This window comes from Pteronotus mesoamericanus, unplaced genomic scaffold, assembly GCF_021234165.1.
Source record: "Pteronotus mesoamericanus isolate MK-2021 breed Mesoamerican mustached bat unplaced genomic scaffold, CSHL_Meso_final scaffold_651, whole genome shotgun sequence".
NCBI classification, from domain to species: domain Eukaryota; kingdom Metazoa; phylum Chordata; class Mammalia; order Chiroptera; family Mormoopidae; genus Pteronotus; species Pteronotus mesoamericanus.
In genome coordinates this window covers 41,824,163-41,851,215 of record NW_026555325.1, presented here as the reverse complement: position 1 = coordinate 41,851,215, position 27,053 = coordinate 41,824,163, and the positions used below count along the sequence as shown (strand labels likewise).

Genomic DNA, 27,053 nt, shown 5'->3' with positions numbered 1-27,053 from the left:
AACACCACTAGCCAATACTCCCTTCTCTGGACACATTACCCAGCTGTCCAAAAACCATCTAGGGCTTCCCATTCCCTACAGCAGCCACCTTTTCTTCATCTCCACAAGATTCACATGTGCAGCACATTCCAACCAATAACACTCCTCATTACACCACATACATTTTTTTAATTCATTTTCAATTATAATTGACATACAATGTTATTTTAGTTTGTTGTACAACATAGTGATTAGACATTTATGTAACTTATGAATAGACCATATACATTTTCATTTTCGCAGCAAGGGAAAGGGAAAATCAGAATCTCCCAGAGTAGAAGGTTGCTACAGATTGAATTATTGATGTCCCCCAAAATTATGTTTAAATCCTAACCCCCAATATAATGGCATTTGGAGGTTAGAAGTCTTGAGGTGAAACCCTCATGAATGAGATCATTGCCCTCATAGAAGAGACCCCAGAGATCCCCCCACCCTGACACCCAGCCTCACCCCTGCCTCAGCCATGTGAATGTGAGACCACAGCAACAAGACTGCCATCTGTGAACCAGGAAGCAGGTTCTGAGCAGACACCGAATTGTTGGTGCCTTGATCTTGGACTTCCCAGCCTCCAGAACTCTGAAAAATAAATTTCTGTTGTTTATAAGTCACCCAGTCTATGTTATCCTGTTATAATAGCCTAAATGGACTGAGGAAGTAGGGTAGGAGGATCATAGGGGTGGTATCTAAAAAACTACAAATCTATTAGTTGTTATTTGCATTATGTGACCTCTATGAATAAGAACCAAAATTAGGTCTTCATAAAATAAAATAAATACTGCATTTGGAAACTTACGAGTTTTTTTTCCTAATCATTTCATTATAGTCAACAACTGGCAGAAAAGGGGCCAGACATAAAGGAAACGTCAGTTTAGCTGATTCGCCTATTATCTTTTAACAATTAAATGGTTCTTATCACTCCTTGGAAGTGAAAAAGTGACATCAAAACTTATATAACCTGAAAAGGTATGCATCAATTTTTTCTCTTCCATCCTCCCTTCCTTCTAATAAATAAGCAAGTTTTGAAAGTCTGGTATGGGATATACCTGGTATAGAAAAACCACACAGTAAAGATCTGTTCTCATGGGAGCTCCAGTTTTGATGAGGAAAACAACAAAATAAGTAAAATATATAGAATTTTGATAATAATTAGGGCCATGCCGTACATAAAAAAAGTGTTCGGGATGGGAACCATTATAAATAAGGTGGTCAGAGAAGGTTTTACTAAGAAGGTAACATTTTATCAAAGTTGATTATTTCTGGGAGGAAGTGTCCCAGGTAAAGGAAACAGCTGGTAATGAAGTGAAGCCTTCATTATGCATCTTCAACAAATGCATAGCCAAGAGGCCAGTTGGGATAAAACAGGGAGAGTTAGGGAGGAAACAGTCTACAATGAGTAGTAGATCAGGAAAGTAACAATGTCTGTATGTGGGAGGTTGGTGCTGAATGACATTGGAATAATCTCAATGCTATCATGGTTAGAATGTTCAGTAGTTTAATCTGAGAGTAATTCAGCATCCTGACGTAAAATACTAGGATGATCTATTGAATTTTCAATGCCAATTTATCCACAGTAATGCCAATTGTAAGATCTCATTTTAGCTTTTCATTTCTTAAAGTGCTTGGAGCAAACAAATCTTTATAGACCTTAAAGTTATTTATATTGCAAAATGTATAATTTTTGTCCTGTCAAAATATTTTTGAACCCAGAATTTGACAGTAAATAAGTGTTGTCTTGTTAAACAAAAAACCTGAAATAAAGATATTAATAGGAAATAGTAAATTTATTATTTTATTAAAGTATATCAATACCTAGAAACAACAAAAGGTACATTATAAATATGGATACAAAACAAGTCAAGCTTCACTTGAGATAGAAAAGTTTGTTATTTTTAAAGTATATCAACAGAAACAACCATTAATTTAACTGTAAATGCCACTGTACATATTCCAAGAATATAAAACTTTAAAATCTGGTTTAAATTCTTAAATAACTACCGGGTAACTAAATATGCTCAGGATCCTTTGGGCAGAACAATCAACTATTTAGAGTTACCTGACAAAACTAAGTAATTCATTTTGCTACATTTCTGATTTTAAAATGTATTGTGGCTTTGCTTATAAAGGAATCAATTCATTGATTAACTCACTGGGTAAGATTGTAAGACAATATTCTGATTTTTACCTGCTACATTCAAGAATCTTTGGAGAAATTACCTTTTAAGGGGTACTTGCCATATACATTTAAACCACTTATGCTACTAACAATCAGGTGACAAGTTCACGTTTCCCCATCACCACTGAAATTATCAATCAGAATGGAAATATGTCCCCCATGTTACACAATGAATATTCATACTACATGAATGTGGTATATTCATACATTTCAGTCAAGGTTCAATAGGGAAGAAATGATGCACAAGTAAAACTGCAGTGACAGTTTTTAAATACTACATTCCATTTTATCTGAAATCTTTGAGTTAATATAAGGGTCTAAATTTTATCCAAAAGAATATAAGAAAAAGATTTCTCAGTTTTCAAAAATTTAAATATTTCTTCATTTTCAGTACAAACTATATGTCATCACAAGCCTATACTAAAGTGTAAAGTTAGCAAAATGTTTTTAAAATATTAACCAAGTAAATAGAATTGTATGATATTTTCCAGTCTTTTTTCTTCTCTTCTTTTTCAGGTTGCTAGGAAGGCTTTATATTTCTTTTCAATGTTTAAAAACAAAAGATATTTTCATTTCCTCTTTACTTTAAAAAGTTGTAGAAAAATCTATTTTAAAATAGAGGTAAACACACCTTGAAATATTTTCCCTTTCCCTCAAAACTGACTTACATTTGGTACACATTTTTTATATATAATATGGGAGATAAAGAATCATAATGATAAAATTCCTTTTTATAAATAACCAGTTATGACAGAGTGGCTTACATCCATGGGAAACACAATAAACATGCTAGATACTCATATAGATGACCAATCATTGCCTTACCATAGTATCCCTAATTTAAAAGACTGAATTACATTTATTGAGCTATTTTAGATATAGCAAACTATTATCATTTAAAATAAAATGAAATAGATGCTCAAAGCACTTCGGTAGATGATACAGAGGATATGATCTTGCACCATAACCAGGTAACTACAGGAAACACCTAAGCATACAAAATACAGACATAAGTAACATACTATCCATTATGAACAAGTTCTATTCAAGGCTTCATGTCACAACATTTAATGCCTGAAAACTGAACAGCACCTAGCAAAAGGAAATGTATTTAAATAAATGCTTTCACATGAATGGAAAACGTTCACCCTGCAAACCCTCAGCAATACTGACCTCAGAGACATTACATATCAACCTCGTATTTAAGATGATTCTGTCTGCCATTGTTAGCTTCAGACAACTGACTGTATGTTGATTACATTTATATTGCTTCTCAGCAGAAGCAACATTCATTGTTTAGCATGTGATGGCATCTTGTCAAGCTGTAAGTGATCTCGAGACATAATTTGCATTGATCACTTTTACTTTTTTGCTCCCAACAGCATAAGAAAGCCTGCTTCCACAAACATGCAGATGTGCTCGATGTGCACTTTCCACCTTACATATGGGGATATATTAGCTCTCTAGAATATGTAATTAAGAAGAGCTGACTTTCTTAATAATATCCAAATGGCAATGATATTTTCTAAGTCATGAAAGGTTACTTGAAAGCTATTAAATAAATCCTATCATAATTACTATATTAATTTTAAGTACACTTTATTTTGAACAAGTCAAAGAATACCTTTAAGCAAATTTATAATGTAGAGTTCAGCCTTGCCAATATGGAGATTTTTTTTTTAATTTTCTATTTTTTTATTATTGTTTATGCTGTTATAGTTGTTCCAGTTTTCCCCCCTTTACTCCCCTCTGCCTAGCCAGCCCTCACTGGAGACTTAATATTTTAAAATAAAACTATTCAAGGCCTCTGGTTAGAGATAAAATTGTAAATAATTTTAGGCTTTCTCATAATGTATTTAAAATTCCTTACAAAACCATAACCCTTCCTTCTTTAAAAATATGTTCTCTAGTATAATATTGAACTAGAAAACAGATCATTAAACAAATCACATCTAAAAAATGATTTTTTTGTATAAAATATTTTTCCACAGATCCAAGAAGATCAAAAAATTATGCCATAGGACCCAAAAACAGAACGCTAGGAACCCAGGATAAAAAGCATACACTGTAAGAGACTAGATCACCTAATTAAAGCACCATAAGCTCACAATAATGTAAGAGAGAAAATCTACACAAAAAGTTAAATCCAAGGAATATAATTAAATTTAAAAAAATCAAAATGAAAAATGAGTACATTTTCATAAAAGGACAGAAACACTTTTTGAATATTGTAACCACTACATAAATATTGTGTAAACCTTCACATTTTGGTTACCTCTTTTGGAAGGTTTAAGGTATTGGTTTTTAATCTTAAATTGTTTACCAAGAAATTTATCTCCCTCTTAAATAGTAAGTCAAGTAGCATTTCAAATTTTTTCCTTCATGGATACAGTAGCCGGAATAGAAAAGTACCAAAAGTCTTAATCAACTGATTTAATCTTTCCATTTTTAACATAGACTTTAAATTTAAAAATTTTTTCTTCTACATAAGTCAATTATTGGTAATACATTGTTATTCTCCCTTAGCAAATCAAAGAAGCATTTAATCACACATTATAATAACAAAGAAAATAATATAATTTTAAAAATTACTTATATACTAGCTCAGTACAATCAGTTGACCTCCATTTTCACTTGAAAAGAACAAGAAAAAAGGAAGTTTTTATTACTATACTCTATAAAAAAGGGGAAAGGTGGTTATAGAAGCCAACTCAGAAATTATTTGTCCTTCATCTATTAGAGTGTAACTCATGAACTGTTGTCCCTTTCTAATTCCTGTATTTTGTCACACTTATTGCTTTCTTTGCCCTCTTGATATGTACGAAGCTGCTCCATGAAACCAGCATTTGGACATATGGAAGGCCTTGCATCTTTCACCAAAGAAAAAGCACTGCTAAATGAGATTTCTTCAGAATTCATCAGGAAGCCTATTACAATTGCAGCTGCCCTGGAAACTCCTGCATTACAATGAACAAGAACTACTCCATCCTGCAATAAAATCAAACAAAACTCTTTATTATTAAGAAAAATTATTAAATCAATTTTACATTTTTATACTCTTAACAAAAATTATAAAATGATAATATTCACTCTATCAATTTATTCACTTCTCAAAGTACAATTCATTGTAAGGAAAGAATGGAAAAATCAATCAACCAACCAACCAATACCTCCTCTTTCCACCTCCTAAGATTGAAGTGCTTTGATGGTGTATTTGTAATTCTGAAACAGTATCCTTTGTTAAACTGAAGTAATCCAGTTAAGTACACATAAAAGCCTAATAACTTAGCTACATGTTTATAAATAAGAGAAAAATTACAGGAAATATAAGTGGAAACATGAAGAAAACCATAATCATAAACAGAAAGCCTGACACATTCTATCTACACATAGTGTTCCCATAGAGCTAATGTCATTAGCATGGAAATCTGAGTGTAAAATGATCAGCAAGGACAAAATTCCCTACCCTTAGAAATATCCTGGAGGGAAGTAACTTAAAAAAATACTTAAACTTATCAGGTAGTAAAATGATGACAGAAATAGCTTATGGAAATGTGAAGTGGAAAAGGTAATTAGACACCAGCATGAGGTCAATAAATGAATAACGTTTCAGGTAACTTGAAAATGATACTTTACAAGTGAAAAGGGACACAGTGTAAGACCAATGCTGATGGGGTAATATTGCATTAATAATGAATGTGATAGATCTGATGGAACACCAATGATACAGGTTGGCTTATTTCAGGCTTTTAAAAAGTTAATGATCTGAATGAAATGAAGTGACCTGTGAGCACACGCTACAAAACTAGGCATTTTAGTTACTTCATTTCCTAATTCTTCTTTTGGTACAACACAAAAGAAAGGTGGAAACAGGGGAAGAGGAAAACAACAAAACTTAGAACTAAAGACCCTCTACCTAAACCATGTATTAGCAATACTACGTTTATAGCCCATTGTATTATTTTACTTTTGCAAGGCAATTTTCTCAGATTCATAAATCTGCAAAATTCCTTTCGCAGATCTGTTTTAACAAATTTTCAAGTGCATCTCATTTCAAAAAACCAAATGATCCACAACAAAATTATCCTCATATCAAAAAGATAATTTCAATTGCTTTCAAATATATACATACATATATTTGCGTTATTTCCAGTTATTAACTTTCTGTACAGGAAAAGAAAAACACAAATATTCACTATACACACACACACACACACACAACCTTTTCTCACTTTGTACAGTAGTTCATTTTTATGAGACTGAAGACATTTTAAAATCATAGTACAATAACTGATGAAAACTATTAATTAACTTCTTTAACTCAAAACAATTAGACATTTCAAAGAAAGTTAGAATCATAAAGCTTAATGAAAGATGCCCTTCAGGGTCATTTTTAATATTTCTGACTATATACTAGTCATCTTTATTTTATGATCCACACCTATGCCTTTGAAAATGAAACTAGCTTTACTTTCCGTCTTATATGCTATACATCCAGTTTCAGCTAAGGTTTAATAATGTTAGTATGCTCTTCTCTCTTAGATGTTTCATGTAACTCCTACCTCTCTATTGGTTTACACAGCTGTTATATTTACCTATTTACCTTTTATCATTCCTTGGGTATGATAGAGTCCTTGAAAGTATTTCCACAAAAATTATTGGCTTTCTATCCCCTTTACAGAATTCAAAATATTGACAAATAATTTATAAAACAATTTTTTCCTCCTGTACTTGCTGTTATCCTCTGCCTGGAAGCCTTTGCTGCTCCTCCTAGTCCAGCTAACTCTAGCCTCTGCTCTGAGAAGCCTGCCTCTCTCTGAATGAGATGAGGGCACAGAACTATCTTAGCCTAGGTATCTCTGTATGTCTAGAACTTAGTGCAATTTTTGGCACATAGTAGAAACACTCCACAAATGTGTGCTGAGTAAATAAATTAATATTGTTCTGCATTCCTGAAAAGAAAGGAATCTCTAAAAAATTCACATCACCAATTTGCTATGGACAGTAATTAGGTTACAGTATTTCCATTTTATCAAGCTTGCTTTCTTCTTATGTTGTTGAATAGCTTGTCAACTAGATTGCTGTTATGAATAGCTCATCAACTAGATTGCAAACTCCTTGAAGACAGCAATATATATCCATCACATCCCCTCAGAATAAGTAATTAATACTTGTTAACAGATTAACTGTGCCAAGTTCAAGTCTTTTGTAAATGAGTCTTTTGATATACAGAAAAATATATCAAAATGTTAACAGTGGTTATGTCTAAATTTTGGGAATAGGGTTATCTGTATTTTCTAATGCTTCTACGATGATATGGATTACTTACATTATGTTTTTAAAATCAAACCAAATAAATAATAAACAGAATATCAAATACACATTTTCATACTAACAAAACATTTCACACATTAAAAATGGGGGCACATACATTTTCCAAAGAAAACTCGAGGCTATTGGGGTTACCTTACCATGTCCCTTTCATGTGTATTTCTGTCCATTTAGGCATAAACCTGACAAATAATGCATGAGGTGGAGAGAGAGGAAGGACAGAAAAACAGGGCTGTATAAGCAGAGAGAGAAATGAAGAAAGACATCGAAAATCGAACATACTCCATTTGTCCCCCAAAACCAGCAAACTAGGGCCTACCAAGGTCATCTTGAAACATACGATTTAATAATATTTGCATATACAATAGACAAAGTCATAACGAAGGCTTGTCTAGAAAAAAATGGATGAAGACAACTCAATAATCCTATTGCTAAAAACAAGTATGTATTAATCTAAACACTAAGAGTTTCAGGACAAGAAAAGATTGGCTGAGGTTAGGATACCAATATAAAACAAAAGGCTTGACAAATGGGGACAGACTGTGGAATTCTAATACAACTTGCAGCAGAAATGTTTTATGCACCTCCTCAGATTTTCTTGGTGCCATCATCTCATGCACACTAAACTGGCTCCACCTCAGCCATCACCTCTGTGGCCAACAGCTCCTTTTAGGCCTACTGAGTTTTGCTTCTCTAAAAAGTCCTGGCTCTTTCCCAGCAGTGTTCCCTGCATAGGGAGGTACACCCTGAGTTCTGGATTCTCTTGCTGCTTCTAAACTTGGCTGGAAAGTCACACCACAGGGCACTGGGTTTGGCTTCAAGGTGGCTGCTGAAGCAGTCAAGTGCTGTACCCTGGAATTGTGGGGATAGTCATTTCCCCATGGGTAAACTTTGACCAATCGGGAACAGGAGCTGACAGACAGCCAGGCAGATAAATTCTCTCTTCCCTCCCTCCCAAATTCTGTATTGAGGTTTCTTTGTGTTCCTGCCCAGAGGTCTCCTGGGTGGTGGAGCAGGTGCACCCAGCTATGTCACCGTCAGTTCACTGCTAGGTTGTACTTAGAGAGTCAACATATCACCGTATGTTGCTTCTCATCCTTCCCTGAATCACTCCCTTGCCTTCTCACTCTCACTGCCTAGAGATTGTGCCTCTCAAATGAAGCATCAGCTCTTAATCCTTGTCTCAGGAGATCCAAGCAAAGGACCATTTTAATTAACTATTACCCTTTCCACTTTTGACTTGCAACATGTACATATCTTCTAATATGAATACAAATGCTATCTACACTTTTCCTTTACCATCTTAAAGCATAGTCTGCCCCTCTGTACAGAAACAGCTAATACAGGGACATTGTCATTTTTATTTTTAACATTACTAGCACCCTGGAATGTTACAATCTAGAGATTATTAAATTTTTCACAAAGAAAAGACTGGCAAATATTAGGTTTTGAATTATAATACCTCTTCCTTTTATTTCATCCAAATATCTGCTATTGAATCAAGTTGAATGGTAAGGTTGAATAGCTTTGTATTTTCAGTGTAATCTAGAAAAGGCACCTAGAGCAGTGCTGGGCACACACAGCACTGAGTAAATACCACTAAAGAAAAGAGAGAGAAAGGAAGGGAGAAATGGAAGGAGAGAGGCAGAGGGAGATCATTAGAATTCAATTAAACTGGATTCTAATGTGAACTGTCATTAATTGTTAGGTGTTCGTGGAGAGTTAACTTTTCTCTGTAAGTGCTTCTACATTCACATCTATCTATCTCACATAAATTTTGTGTAAGAACTATATGCTGATTTAAAATGATGTCATTTTAAGGTATAATTATGGGTAACAGCCAAACTAGAAGCCCAGTTTGTCAGTGTGTTCACTTGGATCCAGTACCAAGATCGAAGTATTTCTCTGTCAGTTGGTCTTCTAAAGTAAGAAAACCCACTGGATAGTTTCTTATCAGCATTTTAATACAGTCTCAGTAAAGCAATACCCATTTAGCCCCTGGAGCACCCTAAAATTCTATTGTAAAAAATGCACAGATTCACAACCCCTTCCTCACTGGCCACAAAAATAAATGCATATTAATGTTCATAAATACATTAATAGGACTACAGCAAACCTCTATCCTATAGTCCACTTGATTATCTTGCAAACTGGTCAGTGGGCAAGCAGTTATAAACTGTCAAAGGAAATCTAGGTACACAGGCATAAGGAAAAGGAAAAATTAATTTAAAAAATAAATATCTCATTGAGAAAAGAGCAATTAAAGAACTACATAGCTGTAGGAATTAATAAAATATTGTTGGAATGGAAATTTCAGAATGGTGCTCTACATAGTCATTAAAAAAGAATAAAGATTGGATAATGGACTCATTTTTAAATTTCTGCTTTTGAAGAACTATGGATCAAAACAAAACTTACCTTCATTTTTGCTTGTTCAATAAATTCAAAACATTCTGGAAAATAAGACAGGATATCGGTTTCAGGTATATCCAGTATAGAAATGCTTTTATATATAAAGTCACTGAGGAAGGCATTTTCAACTCCATATGCAACATTGAGAATATGAGTCACCTTAAAGAGAAAAAAAGGTTAAAAAAAATTCTCATGAATTAGGTTCATTAAAAAGAGGCTGGGATGTTGAGATCTGCAACAAGAATAAACAATTTAAGCATGACATACTTGAATAATGCTTCCTCAAGGAAGCCTTATCTGACTGCCTCTTCTCTCACCAACGTGCTATTTCTATATATTTCCAAATATTTGTCCTATTATAGCCCTTAACACTTACAGATTGTGTCCTTCACCATATTAGAAACTCCATGAGGGTACAGACCATGTTTAGCTTACTCACTATTATCAGTAAGCATTGTGAATGAGCAGTGACTTTGGCACATAAAGTACTTAAAATATTTGTTGAATAAACCAATGAATGTCCATATAAAAAACTTAACTAAGGGAAGTGCACCTGCAGCACAAACTTCCCTTTCAATAATTATTTCTTCTTCGTAAGTACATGTTTCTCCAGAGTGGCTGCACATTAGAATCACCTGGTAAGCTTTTAAAAAATTTCAGTGCCTGATGAATTAGTGTGGGTGAAAGATAGGGTGGTCATGAAAGATTTTCTTTCAAATGGTGCACATAAGCAACCTCCTATTCCATGTATGCATTCCACCCCCTCTTCTAGAGCCAACCAAGCATATATGGAAGGAGCCTCATAAAGTCCACTGAGAGAATCCGAAATAAACAAGAAAACTGAGTCACTGTTTCTTGTCATAACATGTTTCTCGCTGTATGTATTCTTTCTCAGAGAACATCTTTGTTTTTTTTGGGGGGGGGGTACTTTTAATATTAAGTTTTTGCCTGATCTTGGTATTTTCATGTACTTCACACATATTGTAAAGGATTTGTCCAGACCTGCCTCTGTTGCCCTGACTACCCTCGCAGGTATGGCTCTGGACGTGCCCCATTCCTCCCTCCAGCACAGCTGACTGGATTCTGGTGGGTACATGACTTAAGCTAGGCTGATTGGATTAGCTTTAAATAGATGCAAAAGACAGCTAGAATGATCCACAAATTTGAGATATTTAAGACAGCCATGTTCTCTCCAGTGCTCAGGGAAGCTGAAAATTCCTGCTTCCAAAGGAGAAGAACAGAGTAGATACACAGAGAGGGGCCATGATGCCAGTGGATGGAAGAGCCATCTAGAATGGCCTTCTATTCCCTGGCATGACCATGCTCTGCCCTTGGGCTCCAAAGATCCCCCTAAATCATCACACACATTCTTTTCCTTGCTTAGGTCTCTGTGGTTCACAACCAAAAGCATATTAAGAAACTCAGGAAGCAAGGCTTCATAAAGAGCACCATAGCCCATTTACTAACCCAACTGCCTTGTGGAAGACAACAGAACCTCAAACATCTGCTCCAGAGACACTCTCAGATAGAGAGATGGGAGAAACTAGAAAGAAGGAAGGACATTTTTAGAAGATAAAGTCTGAAATGTCCTTCTGCTTTACTCTCTCATTCCCAGTGTCCTTCTGGCCAGGATTATATGATTCTACCCTTAATTACATAATATCTTCAATGTTTTATAATACTGATGTGTTTGCTTTCTCTTTACAACTGTATTCTATATTCCCAAAAGACCAGGAATGAGGTCTGACCACTTTCAAAATATATATGTATACAAAATATATATGTACATATATTGTATATTACATTTATATCATATATATCATTACCTATATATCTTGCCTATACATCACAGGATTATGGAGGACAAATGAGAATCTTGGGAAAACCTGTTGAAAGGTAAAAGTGCATTACAAATATTGTGGATTATTAAACCAATGCCTGGGTAGTTTAGCTGTTTGGAGCTGCTATTTTTACATATACTGATTGAATGGTCTTGACTGAAAAGAACAGTACTGAGTCACAGATGGCGATGCTGAAAGGGACCCAGCCTAAAGCCCTTCCAGTGATCAAGCATACTTTCGAAGTGCAGGTACAGAGGTCCTAACAATGGTTGCCTTTGGGGTGCTCTTTATAATAAGAATAATAAGAATAGCCCCTTTACTGAGTACTTATTAAATGCTAGGATTGCAGTTTATCTCACTTAAGCCTCATATTTATCATTTCCAACTTTAATACAATTTTATTTTTAAACTGGTTCAAAAATACATTATAAAAAAAGAAACAGTAAGAATTCTTGTTCTCACCGTGTCCCTATCCATTCCATTATCTCCCACACTAATGACAAATACAACCTCCTTTCCTGGTTTCTAGTATTCTTTTAGAGTATCTTTATGTAAATGTTTTATTTACTCTCTTTCTTACACAAAGGCAACACCTTGTCCCATTTAGATGCATCCTAGGGATCTTTTCATAACAGTAGTTAGAGGCTCTTTTTTTGCATTCCCTCTATAGCTATTTGGTATTCTATGATGTGGGTGCACTGTTGTTCATGTAAACAATTCCCTATTGATGGACACACGGTTTGTTTTCAATAATATGCTATTATAAACAGTTCTGCAATAAGTAACTTGGAACATTTTATGTTCTACTCAGTTTTCTATCCTCCATAGGACTTTATCCGGCAAACACCAGGCACTCAAGGAGTACCTTATTAACAAAGCAATCATTATTACCACATCTAAACACTAAAATAAAATTCCTATCGAAATTTCTGAAGTGATCCTCCTCAAGATAATTTTTCCTAGTTACAGCACTTTACTTACATGTTAGCATATCCCTTTGAAATGTGCTATGTATTTAAATCAGTAAGTTTGTTTTGCAGCATCCTTAAATTTTTCTAGAAACCGTCTGTTCATCTACTCAGTTTACCAGTACTACTTCCAGGAATTTAACAGGTCATGTGCACAAAGAAGGATCTTTTAAACAGCTCCGTGGTTCACATCAACAGAATGAAACCAAATTTGAGCTAGTGTATCATAAGAGGGAATAAATAATAACAATACTTGCCAATGAACAAATTTATCAGTTTTTCTATTTTTCATTTTTACCCTGAGAAATTATTTTTTATTTTGAGGAAGGAATTATTCTGACAAGGTGAGTCCAGTTTAAGCACAAGTAAGTTGACAATTAAACATATCAAATTATGTAATAAATTGGTTAGTAGTTATTTCCTTGGAGAAACTAATTACAAGTGTTTATCACAAAATTTTCAGCCTCAGTTCAATCAAATTTTTTCCTCAGAGCTTAGGGCAACAAAAATAAGTAGGACAAGGTCTCTATCTTCTAGATATTTGCTGAATCATAGAGGAGGGAAAAACATGTTTACTGAGGATAATATCATAGTACAAAGCAGAGGTGTGAAGAGCTATAGAACAAAATGTTATGGGCCAGAAGGGAGGAAGAGGTTACTTAACTTGTCCCCTGCTGTAAGCCTTCACATTTGCTATTCTCTCAGCTTGAAGGCCGACTCTGTCAAAAGGTCTCAAGTGAAATACAACAACCTCAGAAAGGCCTCCCTTGACTCATGTTGCCGCCCCTAATCCTCAAATGGCCTTGTCTGAATTCCTTCAGAAAGTATATTATCATCTCAAAGTATCGTATTTTAAGAGTACGGATCCTACTCCTTGTTCATTTCTAGAGCCCCTGAACCTAGAGAGGTGCCTAGCACTCATTTACCTCATGGGTGAGAGGAAGGGTGGCATTCTTTTGACTACTCCCTGCCTCTTCCAAATCACTTCTGTTCCACCCTCCAGTAAAAATGCTTGCTTTCTGAGGTTCAGACAAACTGTTTTTATTTTTGGGGCACCTCTGAGTTGGCTGAATCCCATCCCAAATCCTATCATTATCCTGGGTGATAGGAATTTCCACTTGGGTTTAACAGTTTTCAATGACTTTCCTCATCACTCCACTTCAATTACATTCCTTCAAGGCCAATGCCCAAAAGTGCTCCAGGTTTGATATAATAAATTCAAACATCCAACTCTGATTTTTCCAGCTCTTTTATTCAGTTACTCCTATTAGACCTCACAAGAAACATTAGCTCCTTTGTCTTCTGTTTCTTCTTATCCATTGGCCCCCTCTTGCCTTTACTTCCTTTTTTATTTAGCTATTACTCCATGTTCCACCTCCCCTGTACCTGTCTGGTAAAAGCTGACTGTATATCCAGACTGCTAAGCAGTGCTGGAGAAAAGTCACACAATATTGCAGATCATAAATTTATGAGAGCCAACCTCATAAATGCTTAGCAACTATATTTCCCTAGCAGGCTCTCTCCTTCATTCTCCCCATCAGCTTTTCCAAAATATCCCCACTCTCCTAATAACTTCCAACCCTACTATCTCTTCTTTTCTCCAGCAGATCACCTCACTATTTTAGTATAAAGAGAAGCCATCACATAAGAACCCTCATATTTACCATCAAATTTAATAATCTTGACTACACCCGCACCCACATTTTCTTTCTGCCTTCTTACTACCATGGATGATGTGGTCCTACACCCTTTATAAGCCTCATTCTGGCTCCTGTGTTTGGGGTCAAACTGCCTACTACTTTTGTGGCGCATCCCTCCTGCCACAGTTCTTGCTCTATTTTTAATCCCTTCCTCTACCACCAATTCTAAAGCATGCTCAAAACTAAAATAATCTATCTCCCTCCCTTTGCTGTTCCCATTGTCCTTTCCTACTTTTTTTTTTTTTTTGCTGCCACCATTTCTTCAATTCCTCAATCACCTGATCACTGGCTTTAGTGTCCAATTCAAATGAAACTTTCCACCAAAATTACTAACAACTTCACTAACAACTTCTTTGTTGCAAAATCCAATGGATGTAATTTAGTGCTAATTGTACTTAAACTTCTGGCAGTATCTGACTCTGCTGACTCTCCACTCCTTAAAACACTCACCTTTGGCTCCCATTACACCACAATTTTTTGACTTTCCTATGATCTCTGAACTACACCTTTCTGGCTGCAAATTCTTCTCCCTTTGACCGTTCCTTATAGTTTGGAATTACCCAGGGTTCTGTTGTAGGCCTTCTTCTCCTTTCACTTTATCCCCTTCCCCAGGCAATTTTATCTATTCCAATGATTCCAATCACTGCTTATATGCTGAAGGTTCCTAAACTTCTATTTTTACCTCTCACCTGAACTTCAGACCCCATATATCAACATTGTCTACTGAATAACTTAATCTAGATTATCCATAGCATCTGAAATATGTTCAAAACTGAGCTCTTTGTTTTCTCTCCAAAACCTGCTCCTCCCTATTTTATGGAATGGTACCAACCCTAGTTATCCAAGAGAGCAAGATATCAGCTTCAACTTCTCCTCCCTCAAACTCGCTCTCCCCTCACCCTGATCTGTAGGTAATTGTTAAATTGTGAGGATTCCACCCTCTAAAAAAAAAAACACACAACTCATTGACTTATTTCTACTCCCATTGAATTTGAATCTATACTATCATCTTTTCTCATTTCTTTAGATTACTGCAAGACTTTTAACTAGTCTCCCATCTCTAGCTTGAAGAACCTTCCAATCTATTTTCCACACTGCCTCTAGTGAACAGCCTCTCTAAAATGCAAATTTGATCCCTGGGTAAAACCTTTCAGTGGCTTTCCACTGTCTTTTGGCCCAAATCCAAACACTTTACTCTAGCTTACATAGATTTTTGTGATCTGGCTCATGTTTACCTCTAGCCTTGCCTCTTGGTACCCTTCTTTCTCACATTGTCTATATCAGGGTTACTGAACTTCTTTTCTATCCCTGAAAACTTCAACCTTTCCCTCACCTATGGGTCCTCACACAGACCATTTCTTCTATACTCATGCTCCTTCTCCATCTCCTTTCAGAGCAAAACTTCAACGTCATTTGCTCCAGGAAGAATTCTGTCCTTCCTATCCCCAACCCAACCTGACCAAACCCAAAGCAAACACAGATTAAGGGCATTATCTCCTATGCACTTCAGTGGCAACCTGCACTTCCTCATCAAAGCACACAGTGCACTATTTGTCTTTCTCCCCTCTGTGCCCCTCAAATCGTAAGTGTCATATGAACAAGAACCTCTTGCATTCCTCAAACCATAGCAATTCCATGACTCTGAAATAGCCCTTGTTAAAACAGTAGGTGGCTAGAAAAAAATTTTTTAATAAATATTGAAAGTAATAAATCACATCAGTTGTATGGGGGAGGGTGGGAGGAAGTGGCATTGGGGAAGAAGTGGTATATGAGTGAGTTGAGACTCAAGGCCTGGGTAGGTCTTGGTCAAGAAAAGGGGAAAATCTGTATCACACAGAGGAATTACCGAAGCAGAGGCAAGAAGACTTTGTGCCTTCAAAGTCAGGTTCATGAGGATATATGAAGGAAGACTGAGAGAACATAAAACTGGAGATGGATTACAAATCCACATATTTGATTTAGGAGTAATAATTTTTGCAACTTTATTAAAATGACAGCCCAAGATGTTACCGATTAAACTCTGAAATGGACCAATACAGCTTTTCCTAAATAAATATAACAATAAATGTAACTTTTTCTACATGGTGCCAGACCTGAAATTTTTATTTTTTACCTTGTGTTTTTTCAGTGTATCCAGATCATGAGCAGCATCTTGTGAGCCTGTAAGAAATAAATCACATCACCTTGAAAACAAAAATAATCATCCTGACTTTTTATCCAATTTTTGCAACAATTCTGTTAGTTACTCATGTCTTAAAAAATACAACTTGGGAGTACCTCATTCTAACTTCCTGAAAGATAATTTGGTAATAAGTATAAAATTTCATCTTGTATATACTCTTGGACTATGATATCCCACTTTGGGAATTTGTACTAAAAGTTCTGGATGTTACAAAGATCAGCAATCAGGATGTTCATCATAGTACTGTTTGTAATACCACAAAAATAAAACAACTTAATAATAGGTTGTTTTTAATCTTGTTAAAAAACAAAGCCCAATAATAGATGTTGGGCTAAATATAAGATGGTCCAATTGTGTAATGAAATATATAGCTATTAGAAGTGATAAATGTAGAAGAATATTTAGAGTATGGTAACATATTCCCAATATATTAGGTGATAAAAGTAGGTTACAAAATACCATCATCCATTTTTGTAATAACAAAAATAATGTGTACGCTTAAAATTGACAGGAAGTATATAGAACAACATGTTAACTATGTGATTACAGGTGATTTTTTTTCTTCTTCATGCTCATTTGTATTTTTTACAATAGCTATTTGTTTTGAAACTTAAAAAATAGTATTTTTAAAGACAGTGCCAGCTGGTTTGGGAACACCCAGAAAGACTTAGTACCAGCTTGTTGGGAAACACCCAGTAGATTAAAGCAAACACTGTTGGTCTATAGAATTCCACCCACATTCTGTGCACCAGTAGGGCTGTACCCTTCAACAGTTTCTGTCAAAGTTGGCTTTCCAGATTTCCCACACTTGGAAGATGATTCTAGTTAATCAGCAAGTTCTTACAAGTGTATAGTTAAAATAAAGTGAATTCTACAATGGGAAAAATAGGCTATTTATTATTCAAGTATTCTACTTTCCTGAATTAGGTTCTATTTCCATAAACAATGTCCTTCTTACCTTACCTATCTGGGAAATCTGCCAGCTTCTACGACATGATTTTAGGTAGCTGAAAGGCCAGTAAGTGTGCTGGTTGGTTAATATTCTCTTGATAATACAAAGCTCACAGACTCCTCACTGAGCTTACATTCAACTTTACTCTGTCCAAAAGTTAGCCTATCAAAATATTACCATTTGTTAAAGCTGAATAGTGGACACATAATTGTCTGTTACAGTAATGTCTGGAATTTTCTATGCATTTGAAATACTCCATAATTTTATTTTATTTTAAAGATTTTATTTATTTTTAGAGAAAGGGAAGAGAGGGAGAAAGAGATGTAGAGAAACATCAGTGTGAGAGAGAAACATTGATCAGTTGCTTCTCCTATGCACCCCAATGGGGGACCAAACCTGCAACCCAGGCATTTGCCCTGACTAGGAATCGAACCAACGACCTTTCACTTTGTGGGGAACTATGCACAACCAACTGAGCTGCACTGGCCAGGACAATACTCCATAATTTTAAAAAATTTCTCAATTTACTATCAAAAGTGCTAAACATCTCTGGGGTGGCTGGGGAATTTGATCAAAAGACTTAATTGAAATTTGGTGGTTTCATATGTACTCATCATTTAAATAATAATTCTACTCTTTCTAGTCCTTAAAATTTTAAAAAATCTATTAATAAAATTCTTTCCTTTACCCTACCAGGGGTGTCCAGCCTGCAGCCTGCAGGCCACATGTGTCCCAGGGTGGCTATGAATGCAGCCCAATACAAAACTGTAAATTTACTTAAAACATTATGAGATTTTTTTGTGATTACATGGTGCAATGTATTCAATGTGTGTCCCAAGACAACTCTTCTTCCGGTGTGGCCCAGATGCCAAAAGGCTGGACACCCCTGCAACCATTACTATACTTTGATCATTTTTATTAAACACATACAGACATGCACACGCCAAAAGAACAGGTCTATTATATTTCAGAGTTAGCTGCCATATTTTGAAGGTGACTTCCAGAGTATGAGTAAGTTGATACAAATTTAATATTCTTGAGACCAAAAAATGCAGACTTGTATGCTCTGTCTTTTCAAACAATAAGAAAATTACAGTGTTAATAGTATGGAGGAACAAAATTTTAGTTAACATAAATGGACTTCGGTAATCAGTTTGTGTGTTTCATCTAATATTTCATAGTATTCAGTTCAAGTTAATTCTCTCTAAATTCTAGATATAAACATCAGTTTTATTCCAATTTTAAATGGGTGCTTTGTGTTGCAGTCTTGTATTAAACTTTTATTGGTAAAACATTTATCATTTCAAGAAATAAACACAAAATCACATTATGACATGTTATTAAAACCTCTGTTTTGTTAAAGTAGTATGCTATCCTTTTATAGACCATCTTAATCAAGATTTAAAAATAAATGTCAAATTTGCCCTGGCCAGGTATTTCAGTTGGTTGGAGTGTTGTCCTGGTATGTCAGGGTTGTGGGTTCAATCCCCAGTCAGAACACATACAAGACTAAACCAATGAATGCATAAATAAGTGAAACAATAAATCAATGTCTAGCTCTCTTACAAATCAATAAATAAAAACTAAAAAAGAATAAAAACAAATGTCAATTTTAAGAATTTGATAATTTTAATGGTGGCTACATGAATCTATACTTGGGTTAAGTCATAGAACTGAATACTAAGTCAATTTAACTGTATGACAAATTTTTAAATAATAAAAAAGAAGTTGAATAGGATTAGAACTAAACAAAGAAGTCTAATAATAATAATTATAGTTATATTGTACATTGTCACAAATTACTAATATTCATTATCTTGGCCAAGTTCTGTTATAAAACTATTACAGATGAGATAACCGATTTAGAAGTAATCAGGGGTAGGCAAAAGTAGGTTTGTAGTTGTAATACTAATAAATAATAATACAAAAAAACTCTTGTTTTGTATATTCACAACTGTAAACTTACTTTTGCCCACCCCTGCATATATTACATGCTATTGGAGTTGAGACTTCAAACAAGTTCAGTGGTTTACAATCATAATATATGTAGTATAAAAAACGGACTACATAAGATCCCCAGAATCCTGTTTCTGATCTTTGAGATTTTTTTAAATGAAAATACCAAATATTATATAAATTCTGATATATCTTAATTTATAAGTCACTTTTCACCTCACAAAATCAAACCAAAAGACTTTATTACATCACTAAAAAGAAAAATAAGTGATATTCCAAAAAGAAATATTTTATCTGATAAAATTGTTAGGAATGGAAATTCAAAAATGGACAGAAATAGGAGTATAATAGGATAAGGTAACAATATTTGTGAAATGATTTTACAAAAATAAAAACAAATTTAACATATTATCTGTCCCTTAAGAACATTGGGCTTCCTAGATCTTAAGACATCCACTATCATCTCATAAAGATCCAAGCTTTTCACCTAGAATTAAGAGAAGATCTCAAAATGTTACCAGCTGGGACTTCTAAACAGAGTGAAGATAACAAATAATAAGTGCACCATTTAACTACTTAAGAAAAATGGAATTTTCTACTTTTACAAATCAAGGTCGACTGAAGAAAAGTCCTGGTGACTTTTGTTGTAAAAATGTAATTTGCAAAAAAAACCTAGGACAAAAATGCTCACTAAGATCTTTTAGCAACCCGTTAGATAGTTCAAGGGCCTATGTAGGGTTTTTGAAAGGCAGAAGCTTGTTCGAATTTATAAACTTAAAAAAAATTATATTTTAAAAGACAGAATACATTAAAAATAGATTTTTAAAAGATTATATTTTATATAAATATATTACATTTAGCTGTCAATTTTCTTTATTCCCCAACAAAACCATAAGTTAACTGGCATGCAGTGCTGGGTTGGAGTTGTGCTTCTTCAAAGAAGTGAAGGAAGCTCTTGGAAGCAACCTAGAAACAACCCCCATCTCCAGAAAGAAACCTAGTCTGGTCAGAAACAACCCCTGCATCATTCATGTGGAAGAACTTTAGATGTAATCATCCAAGGGTCCCTAAAGAATAAGGCACTTGTAACTAGCCCGGAAAAGGTTCATCTTCCTCTCCGAAGAAAGGAGGTGTGCCTGTTGAGAATATTCCATCTCCTGGTGCAAAGAAGGGACCAAATAAGGACTAGTTTCACAAACTCCTCCCTGAACTCTCCTAGGATCCTGGGAAGGCTACCAATGCTAACTCGAAAATACTGCCTTGATCAACTCACTTTGGATAAGTCTAAATCAGCAATTTTCAACCTTCTTAATCTCAAGGAACACACGAATTAATTACTAAAATTCTGCAGCACACCAAAAAATATATTTTGTGCCTGACAAAAAAAATAGGTATGATTTTGATTCATTCACACCAACTGACTATTGTTTTGTTGGCTAGTGTTATTTTTTTATTTGACAATCTAAAGGAAAGGAGATCAGTATCCCTGACTAAATAGTCAGGTAGTCCATGTTTTAAAAATTCTTGCAGCACACCAGCGTGTCTGCTATGACACACCAGTTGAAGATCACTGGTCTAGGTAAAATAATAATAATAATAATAATAAACAAAATTTTAAATTCTACAATAATTTTAAACCATGGTTACTACAATGGAAACCAAATAACTGAAAAATGTGCCTGGATATATTTCCTTTCCTAGAAATGGTATGCAAGTCCTGGGTGAAACTTTTGGACTAGGTAGATGGCCCACTTAATTTTTCACTGGGCTGCAGGAACTAGTCGGAGATACTTGGTGAATTTGAAGATAGCTCACGTAGCAATTCATATAATACACAATACAGTAACAAATATATATATTGCAATTGATTTGTCTCAAAAACCTTTCACAAAAGAAAATAAAACTTTTACAACAACCTCAGAACAACCTTATGACATAAGCAGATACTGTTACTTCAGCTTTACAGATGGCTTTTAGGAGGACCAGAGAGTAATAAAAGTCTTGCACTAGCTCATCTAATAAGTTAGAGGCATAGCAGCGCTGAAAACCTGGACTCCCTGAGACAGTCTATATATCCATGGAGGACAGGAGTTGATCAGACTTGAGCTTGATGTCCAGCTGTTATTTACTAGGTATGAGCAAGTTTACTTAACCATGAGCAAGTTACTCACCAATCTTAAATCCGGTTCTCATGAGTAAAATGGAGCTGATAATCCCTACTTCACAGAGTTTTTAAAAGAAGTGAGAGGCTGTGTGCACTTCACACAGTACCTGGCTATTTCTGATTCCCAGTCCAGACTTGGCTGCATAAATATTGACAAATTATTAATATTTCCAGTCTTAATTTTCTCTATTTGTAAATGAAACATTTCAAACTAACTTGAAAACATTGCTGACTATTTTTTTTAAGAATACTGTACCATATTTTGCCAAGCTAACAAGTTTATACATTTACAACTATGCTTCACTTGCTATTTGTGGACTAATCTGTGTATAGAAAGAAAAGCAGTATTTTTCATAACACAAAAAATCATAAAACCATCAGACTCATAGCTAGAAAATAAAAGTCCACCTTTCCCTTAACAGGCTGTTTACTGACTGGGCGGTCTCAGGGGGTATGCATTTCATATGGTTTGTAACAGCAGAGCAGACAAACAAGAACTTGACTATTTCAAGTACTAACTTTTCTATAAGTTGAAACTAATAGGAGCATTCTTTTAAATTTGATTTTTAAACGTTATATCCTTTTATAATTAAAGAAAACACTACATTAATGTCTGTCTTATCCTTTAGAGAAGTTAAAAAAAAAAAGCTTTTCTAAAAATTCAAATACCAGGCGCTACGGGCTACTCGAATCTACCCCTCCTCTGCATATATTGTGAGGGCAGAGACATCTCTAGCTAGCTAATGTAAGTCCCATGTCCAAAAAAGGAAATACTTGAATTTTTTGGCAGGACAGCTGATAGTACAAACTATTACATATTAAAGGAAATAATGATAAAGTAATATGATCAAAGGCCTCAATGACAAATCAATATACTCACCCAGGAGCAACCATGGCTTAATAATGCCAACTTGCAGGTCCAAGCTAAGATCCTGCACATAACCACAAGCACCCCCACTGCTCGGCTCTACTTCTTCCACAACATGAATGCTGGCATCTTTCCATGTTTCTATTATTTTCTTTCCAGTTAGCGTTGTCACCCTGGTGCATTGCTTCCTGAGATTATTCCGGGAGAATGCTTTAATTTCCTGGTTAAGGGAGTGCATTACATGAGCAATGACTAGGAACAAAAACAAGCAAATCCAGCCAGCACAGAAAAGGGGTGCACTGCCCGTCCCTTAATGCTCAGGTAACAAATGCAGCCTAAGGGTGCACCGCCCTCCAGTAACAATAGCAAAGAGCACCACCCGAGAAACTGACTTCCAGCTCCCTCTTTCCCAGTGCCGCAATGTAAGGCAAACTCTGATTGGCTCTTGAGAAACAGGCGCCGATTGGACGCGCTTTGGCCTACGGAAAACCTGCGTTTTACCTGTAGGTTCGAGGAATCCGCGGAAGTGCTTCCTTATTGGTGCTGTTTAAATCTAGGTTTATAAGGCTTAATTGGAGAGAGGGCTGGTATTTCCAAGCTCTTTAAAAGCAGTGATTTTCTATGTTTGGTGTCTGTTGTGGTAGGGAACAAGATGATACGAGCCTGCCTTGGTATTGAGCCTGTTTGGCTTAGCAGGGCAGACACAGTACAAACCTCCCTAGTTCCCGGAGCCACCCTGTCCGCCTGCTTTTAGGCTAATGGAAGGCAGGCCAGGGCGGGGGCGCGGTACCGCGCAGCGGCCGGGCAGGAGGTTCTACAGCAGACATTGAAAGTGACTTCTCACTTTTCTGCCCGTCACACTTTTTCTGCTGTTACTGCCCAGAGGAACGTTTTGTACATTTGTTAAATAACAATTTAAATAAAATCTGCAGAGATATTTTTCTTTTTTAAGTCTTTTCAGTGTTTCTGTATGCAGATTGACAAGAGTTTAAAACGTTTTTCTGACTTCCTACATTTTCACTCTCAGTAAAACTGCTGAAGAAGCCTTTTATGCAGTAAATGTATACACACACTGTAAGAAGCATTGCAGCAAGTCCTTCCACAGGGGTTCTGAAAGTCAAGTATGCATACACCCAAATTTACAAAACACCAATTATAGAATGATGATTCTGATTACAAAAGGATGATTTTTTTTTTCTGCAAAAGAAATCACAAGATTCCCTTGGGATTTTCTTTCCCCGCATTGCATTTAATGAAAACATCCTCCAACACCACATACTAAAATTTTTGTTAGGTTGAAACTGATGTGAAATTAAAATAAACCAAATTTCTCCCTATTGAAAAGAGTGATATATCAGCCCAGGCTATCTACAGGTCACTCTAAAATAATGAATTGAAAAATTTATTTGCATCATTTAAACAATCACAGGTTCATCAAAAATAACCTTAACCACAAATCATTCCGTATGTTTATCATAAATGAAAAAAATAACTACCAACTATTGAGCACTTACATGCTAGGTACTGTGCTTATAAGCAATTTTTAGATTGTCAGTGTTATCCATCTGGTGCTTAATGATGTTTTACAGACATTATCCCATTAGATTTCACCACAAAGCCTATATATATAGTAGTATATCATCTACATTTTACAATGGAAAAAATTCAGATGCAGATAGAACAAATAACATACCCTACATTTCCCAGGTCATAGTTTATAACCACAAATAATACTGAAGTTTGTTTCAGTCCAGTACCTTCGTTCTTATTTACTATGGGATACTATTCTGCTCCCAAAATAATTGTAGTTAACAAATATTTATTGAGTACCTGCTATATTATAGTTACTTGGGATATGGCAGTGAATAAAAAAAAGTCTTGTCTTTTGTGGAGTTTATATCCAAGCGAAGGGAGTGGATAAATAGACTATATGTATATTGATCTGTATATTATAGAAGAGATCCCTACTAGAGATATAAATTTTGTCATGATCAGCTAAAAGCTGCCATTTAAAACCACAAGCCTGAATGAGATGATCTAGTACTGAAAGTTGATGGTGAAGCCTGATGTGTGCCCTCATTTAGGGGTGAGGAAGACAAGGAGGATCCAGCAAGGGACACTGATGAGGAGAGGCCCAGGAGATGGGAAAGAGAGGTCTGAGAGTACAAATGAAGAAAGTGTTTCAAGAAGGACAGTGTGATCAGCTGTATCATATGCTGCTGATAGTGTTCAGTAAGATAAAAATTGAGCGCTAATACAGTATTTAAAGCCCCTCACAGCAAAACTGATTGTATGTCCCAGCATTATACAAATATCTGATTCAATCCTCATGACAACCCGATGAGGGAGATAATATCTTCTACATTTTTGAAGGAGACATTTTATTTGAAACATAAGGACCTAGTATTTGGTCACAGAGCTTGCATTTGTTTGTTATATTCTAGCAACAAGGATAGTTGAATAGAGTTCCTCTTACTCAAAAGCTTATTCCTTGCACCACATCACTCTATAAAGGATGGGTAGAATTGTTGGTTGCACATTAATAGCTGCAGTCCTTGCTGATAATACTGTATTACTAAGATGCCTGCAGTAAGTAGCACTGGGTATTAATACACTGATTCTATTCACTGAATCTATCCAACTCAGCTCTTCATTTTACAGAAGAGAAACCAAGGTTCAGAGAAGTAAACTGATTTGCCTGATGTCACATCACTTGTGACATATAGTAGAGTAGAACAGGTATCTATTGAGTCAGGAGACTGGGTCTCTTGTTCTACTTCATTGTATGGTTTTCCAAAAAGTCCTTTAAGGGCAAAACTTCTTTATACATATCTAGTCTGGGTGCAGAGGGATTGGGAGAGGCACCTCTTTCTCAGGTCTGGAGTTCTGACAGAAGAAAAAGAAGAGGCAACGTTTACGAGACCCAGGTCAGAGCGAGAAGGCAGCAAGCACTCCATCCATAAAGGAGACACTGCCTTTGCTGGGACATGACTGATAAAGGGTTGTCTTGAAAGAGGGGGCACATCCTTACAGGGGCTAAGGGGACCTAGATCTGAGGAAAGGGGGAAGCGTGAAGTGAATACATCCTGGCGTATGTTCCCATGCCACCCCTACGAATTTTTCTCTTCTAACAGTTTTAGAGTGTCTATACTAAGTGCTATACTAGTCATTTTCCAAGTATCACCTCTAAACCTCACAAAAACCTCACTTTTAGATAAACTAATTGAAATGCAAAAGGCTAGTAAACAGTAGATTCTGTACTCAACCTCAGCTCAGTTGGATCCCAAAGCCCACTTTCATCCCACTCCAGTGCACGTTCTGACAAATTACATCATAAAATAATTATGGGCGCATGTAATCTTCAATAATCCAGATATGGGTAAAAACATACATAACCAAAAATATATTTTGCATTAAAATTTTTGGCTTGAGTTAACAGTCTCAATTCGGCACTTCACTGAGAACATGCAGGCACAGCCTAAAATAAATACAGAAAAAAAAACCAAACTTCTCTCATGATTATGGCACTACTCCTTTATGAACTTTTTAAAGAAATTTCAAAAAAAATTAGTTCAATTAAACAAATCTGAATGCAAGTTTTCTTTATGAATACAGTGCCTCATATAAACTTGTTACTAGAACATTTTGATTTCACAACATTTTTTGCTTATGCATGCATAGTTATAGTAATAACACAAAAAAGAAGCAATAAAAACAGAAGCGGAGACTTTCTATATTTCCATTCAATATTAATTATTTGCTTGCCTATGGTGATATTTAAGGATTTCACATGGCCTAGGACAAATGAGATCTTTTCAAACCCTGGAGAAAAAGAACAAGTATAATTCAGAATTTAGAGTTCAATCCTTTATAATATACATGTTTTAAAAATAAGTAGGTCTCACATATTCATCTAATTCTTTTTTTCATCTTTTCTACCTCTCCTCAAAAAAACTAATCATTTTTGTTTTAATTTTTGAAATTAGTAACATGCCAGATAGGTTGGTTACCTTTATTGCAGACACTTCTGTGGTTCAAAACCATATAACTAGGAAATAAATCATCCAACGAGCATTTATGGAGTATCTGCAATGAACTTCACACTCCATCAGAGGCTGTAAAGTTACACTACAAATGGTATTTCATTGAACTTAAAATTATAAGGTACACCATTATGTCACTGCCAGTCAATAATATTGAAAATGTGCAATTCACAATTAATAAAATTCTTCTTTTAAAGGTTTTATTTATTTATTTTTAGAAAGAGGGGAAGGAAGGGAGAAGGAGAGGAAGAAAAACATTAACATAAAAGAGAAACATCTGTAAGTTGCCTGTCTTACGTGCCCCTGACTGGGGACCAAACCCGCAACCCAGGCATGTGCCCTTACCAGGAATCAAACTGGTAACATTTCACTTTGTGGGATGACGACGCTTCACCCATCTGAGACATACCGGTCATGGCAGGAT

The 27,053-nt window shown here is 35.4% G+C and overlaps 1 protein-coding gene across 1 annotated transcript; it reads right to left on the bottom strand.

The window, feature by feature from the left end:
• Positions 1-1,903: 1,903 nt before the first annotated feature.
• DUSP19 (dual specificity phosphatase 19) lies at positions 1,904-22,999 on the bottom strand. The gene is made up of 4 exons (XM_054562326.1): positions 22,599-22,999; positions 16,578-16,624; positions 9,962-10,114; positions 1,904-5,200 (listed from the first exon to the last, which is right to left on the bottom strand). The coding sequence occupies exons 1-4, from the start codon at positions 22,822-22,824 to the stop codon at positions 4,961-4,963; spliced, it is 666 nt and encodes a 221-aa protein (XP_054418301.1). The 5' UTR covers positions 22,825-22,999; the 3' UTR covers positions 1,904-4,960.
• Between the last annotated feature and the right edge of the window lie 4,054 nt (positions 23,000-27,053).

Excerpts from the sequence above, each read along its gene's own strand:
- DUSP19 (XM_054562326.1), bottom strand. The coding sequence starts at position 22,824 with ATGCACTCCCTTAACCAGGAAATTAAAGCATTCTCCCGGAATAATCTC. Across the intron at positions 16,625-22,598 it reads TAAGCCATGGTTGCTCCTGG|GCTCACAAGATGCTGCTCAT; the intron begins GTGAGTATATTG and ends TATTTCTTACAG. Across the intron at positions 10,115-16,577 it reads ATACACTGAAAAAACACAAG|GTGACTCATATTCTCAATGT; the intron begins GTAAAAAATAAA and ends TTTCTCTTTAAG.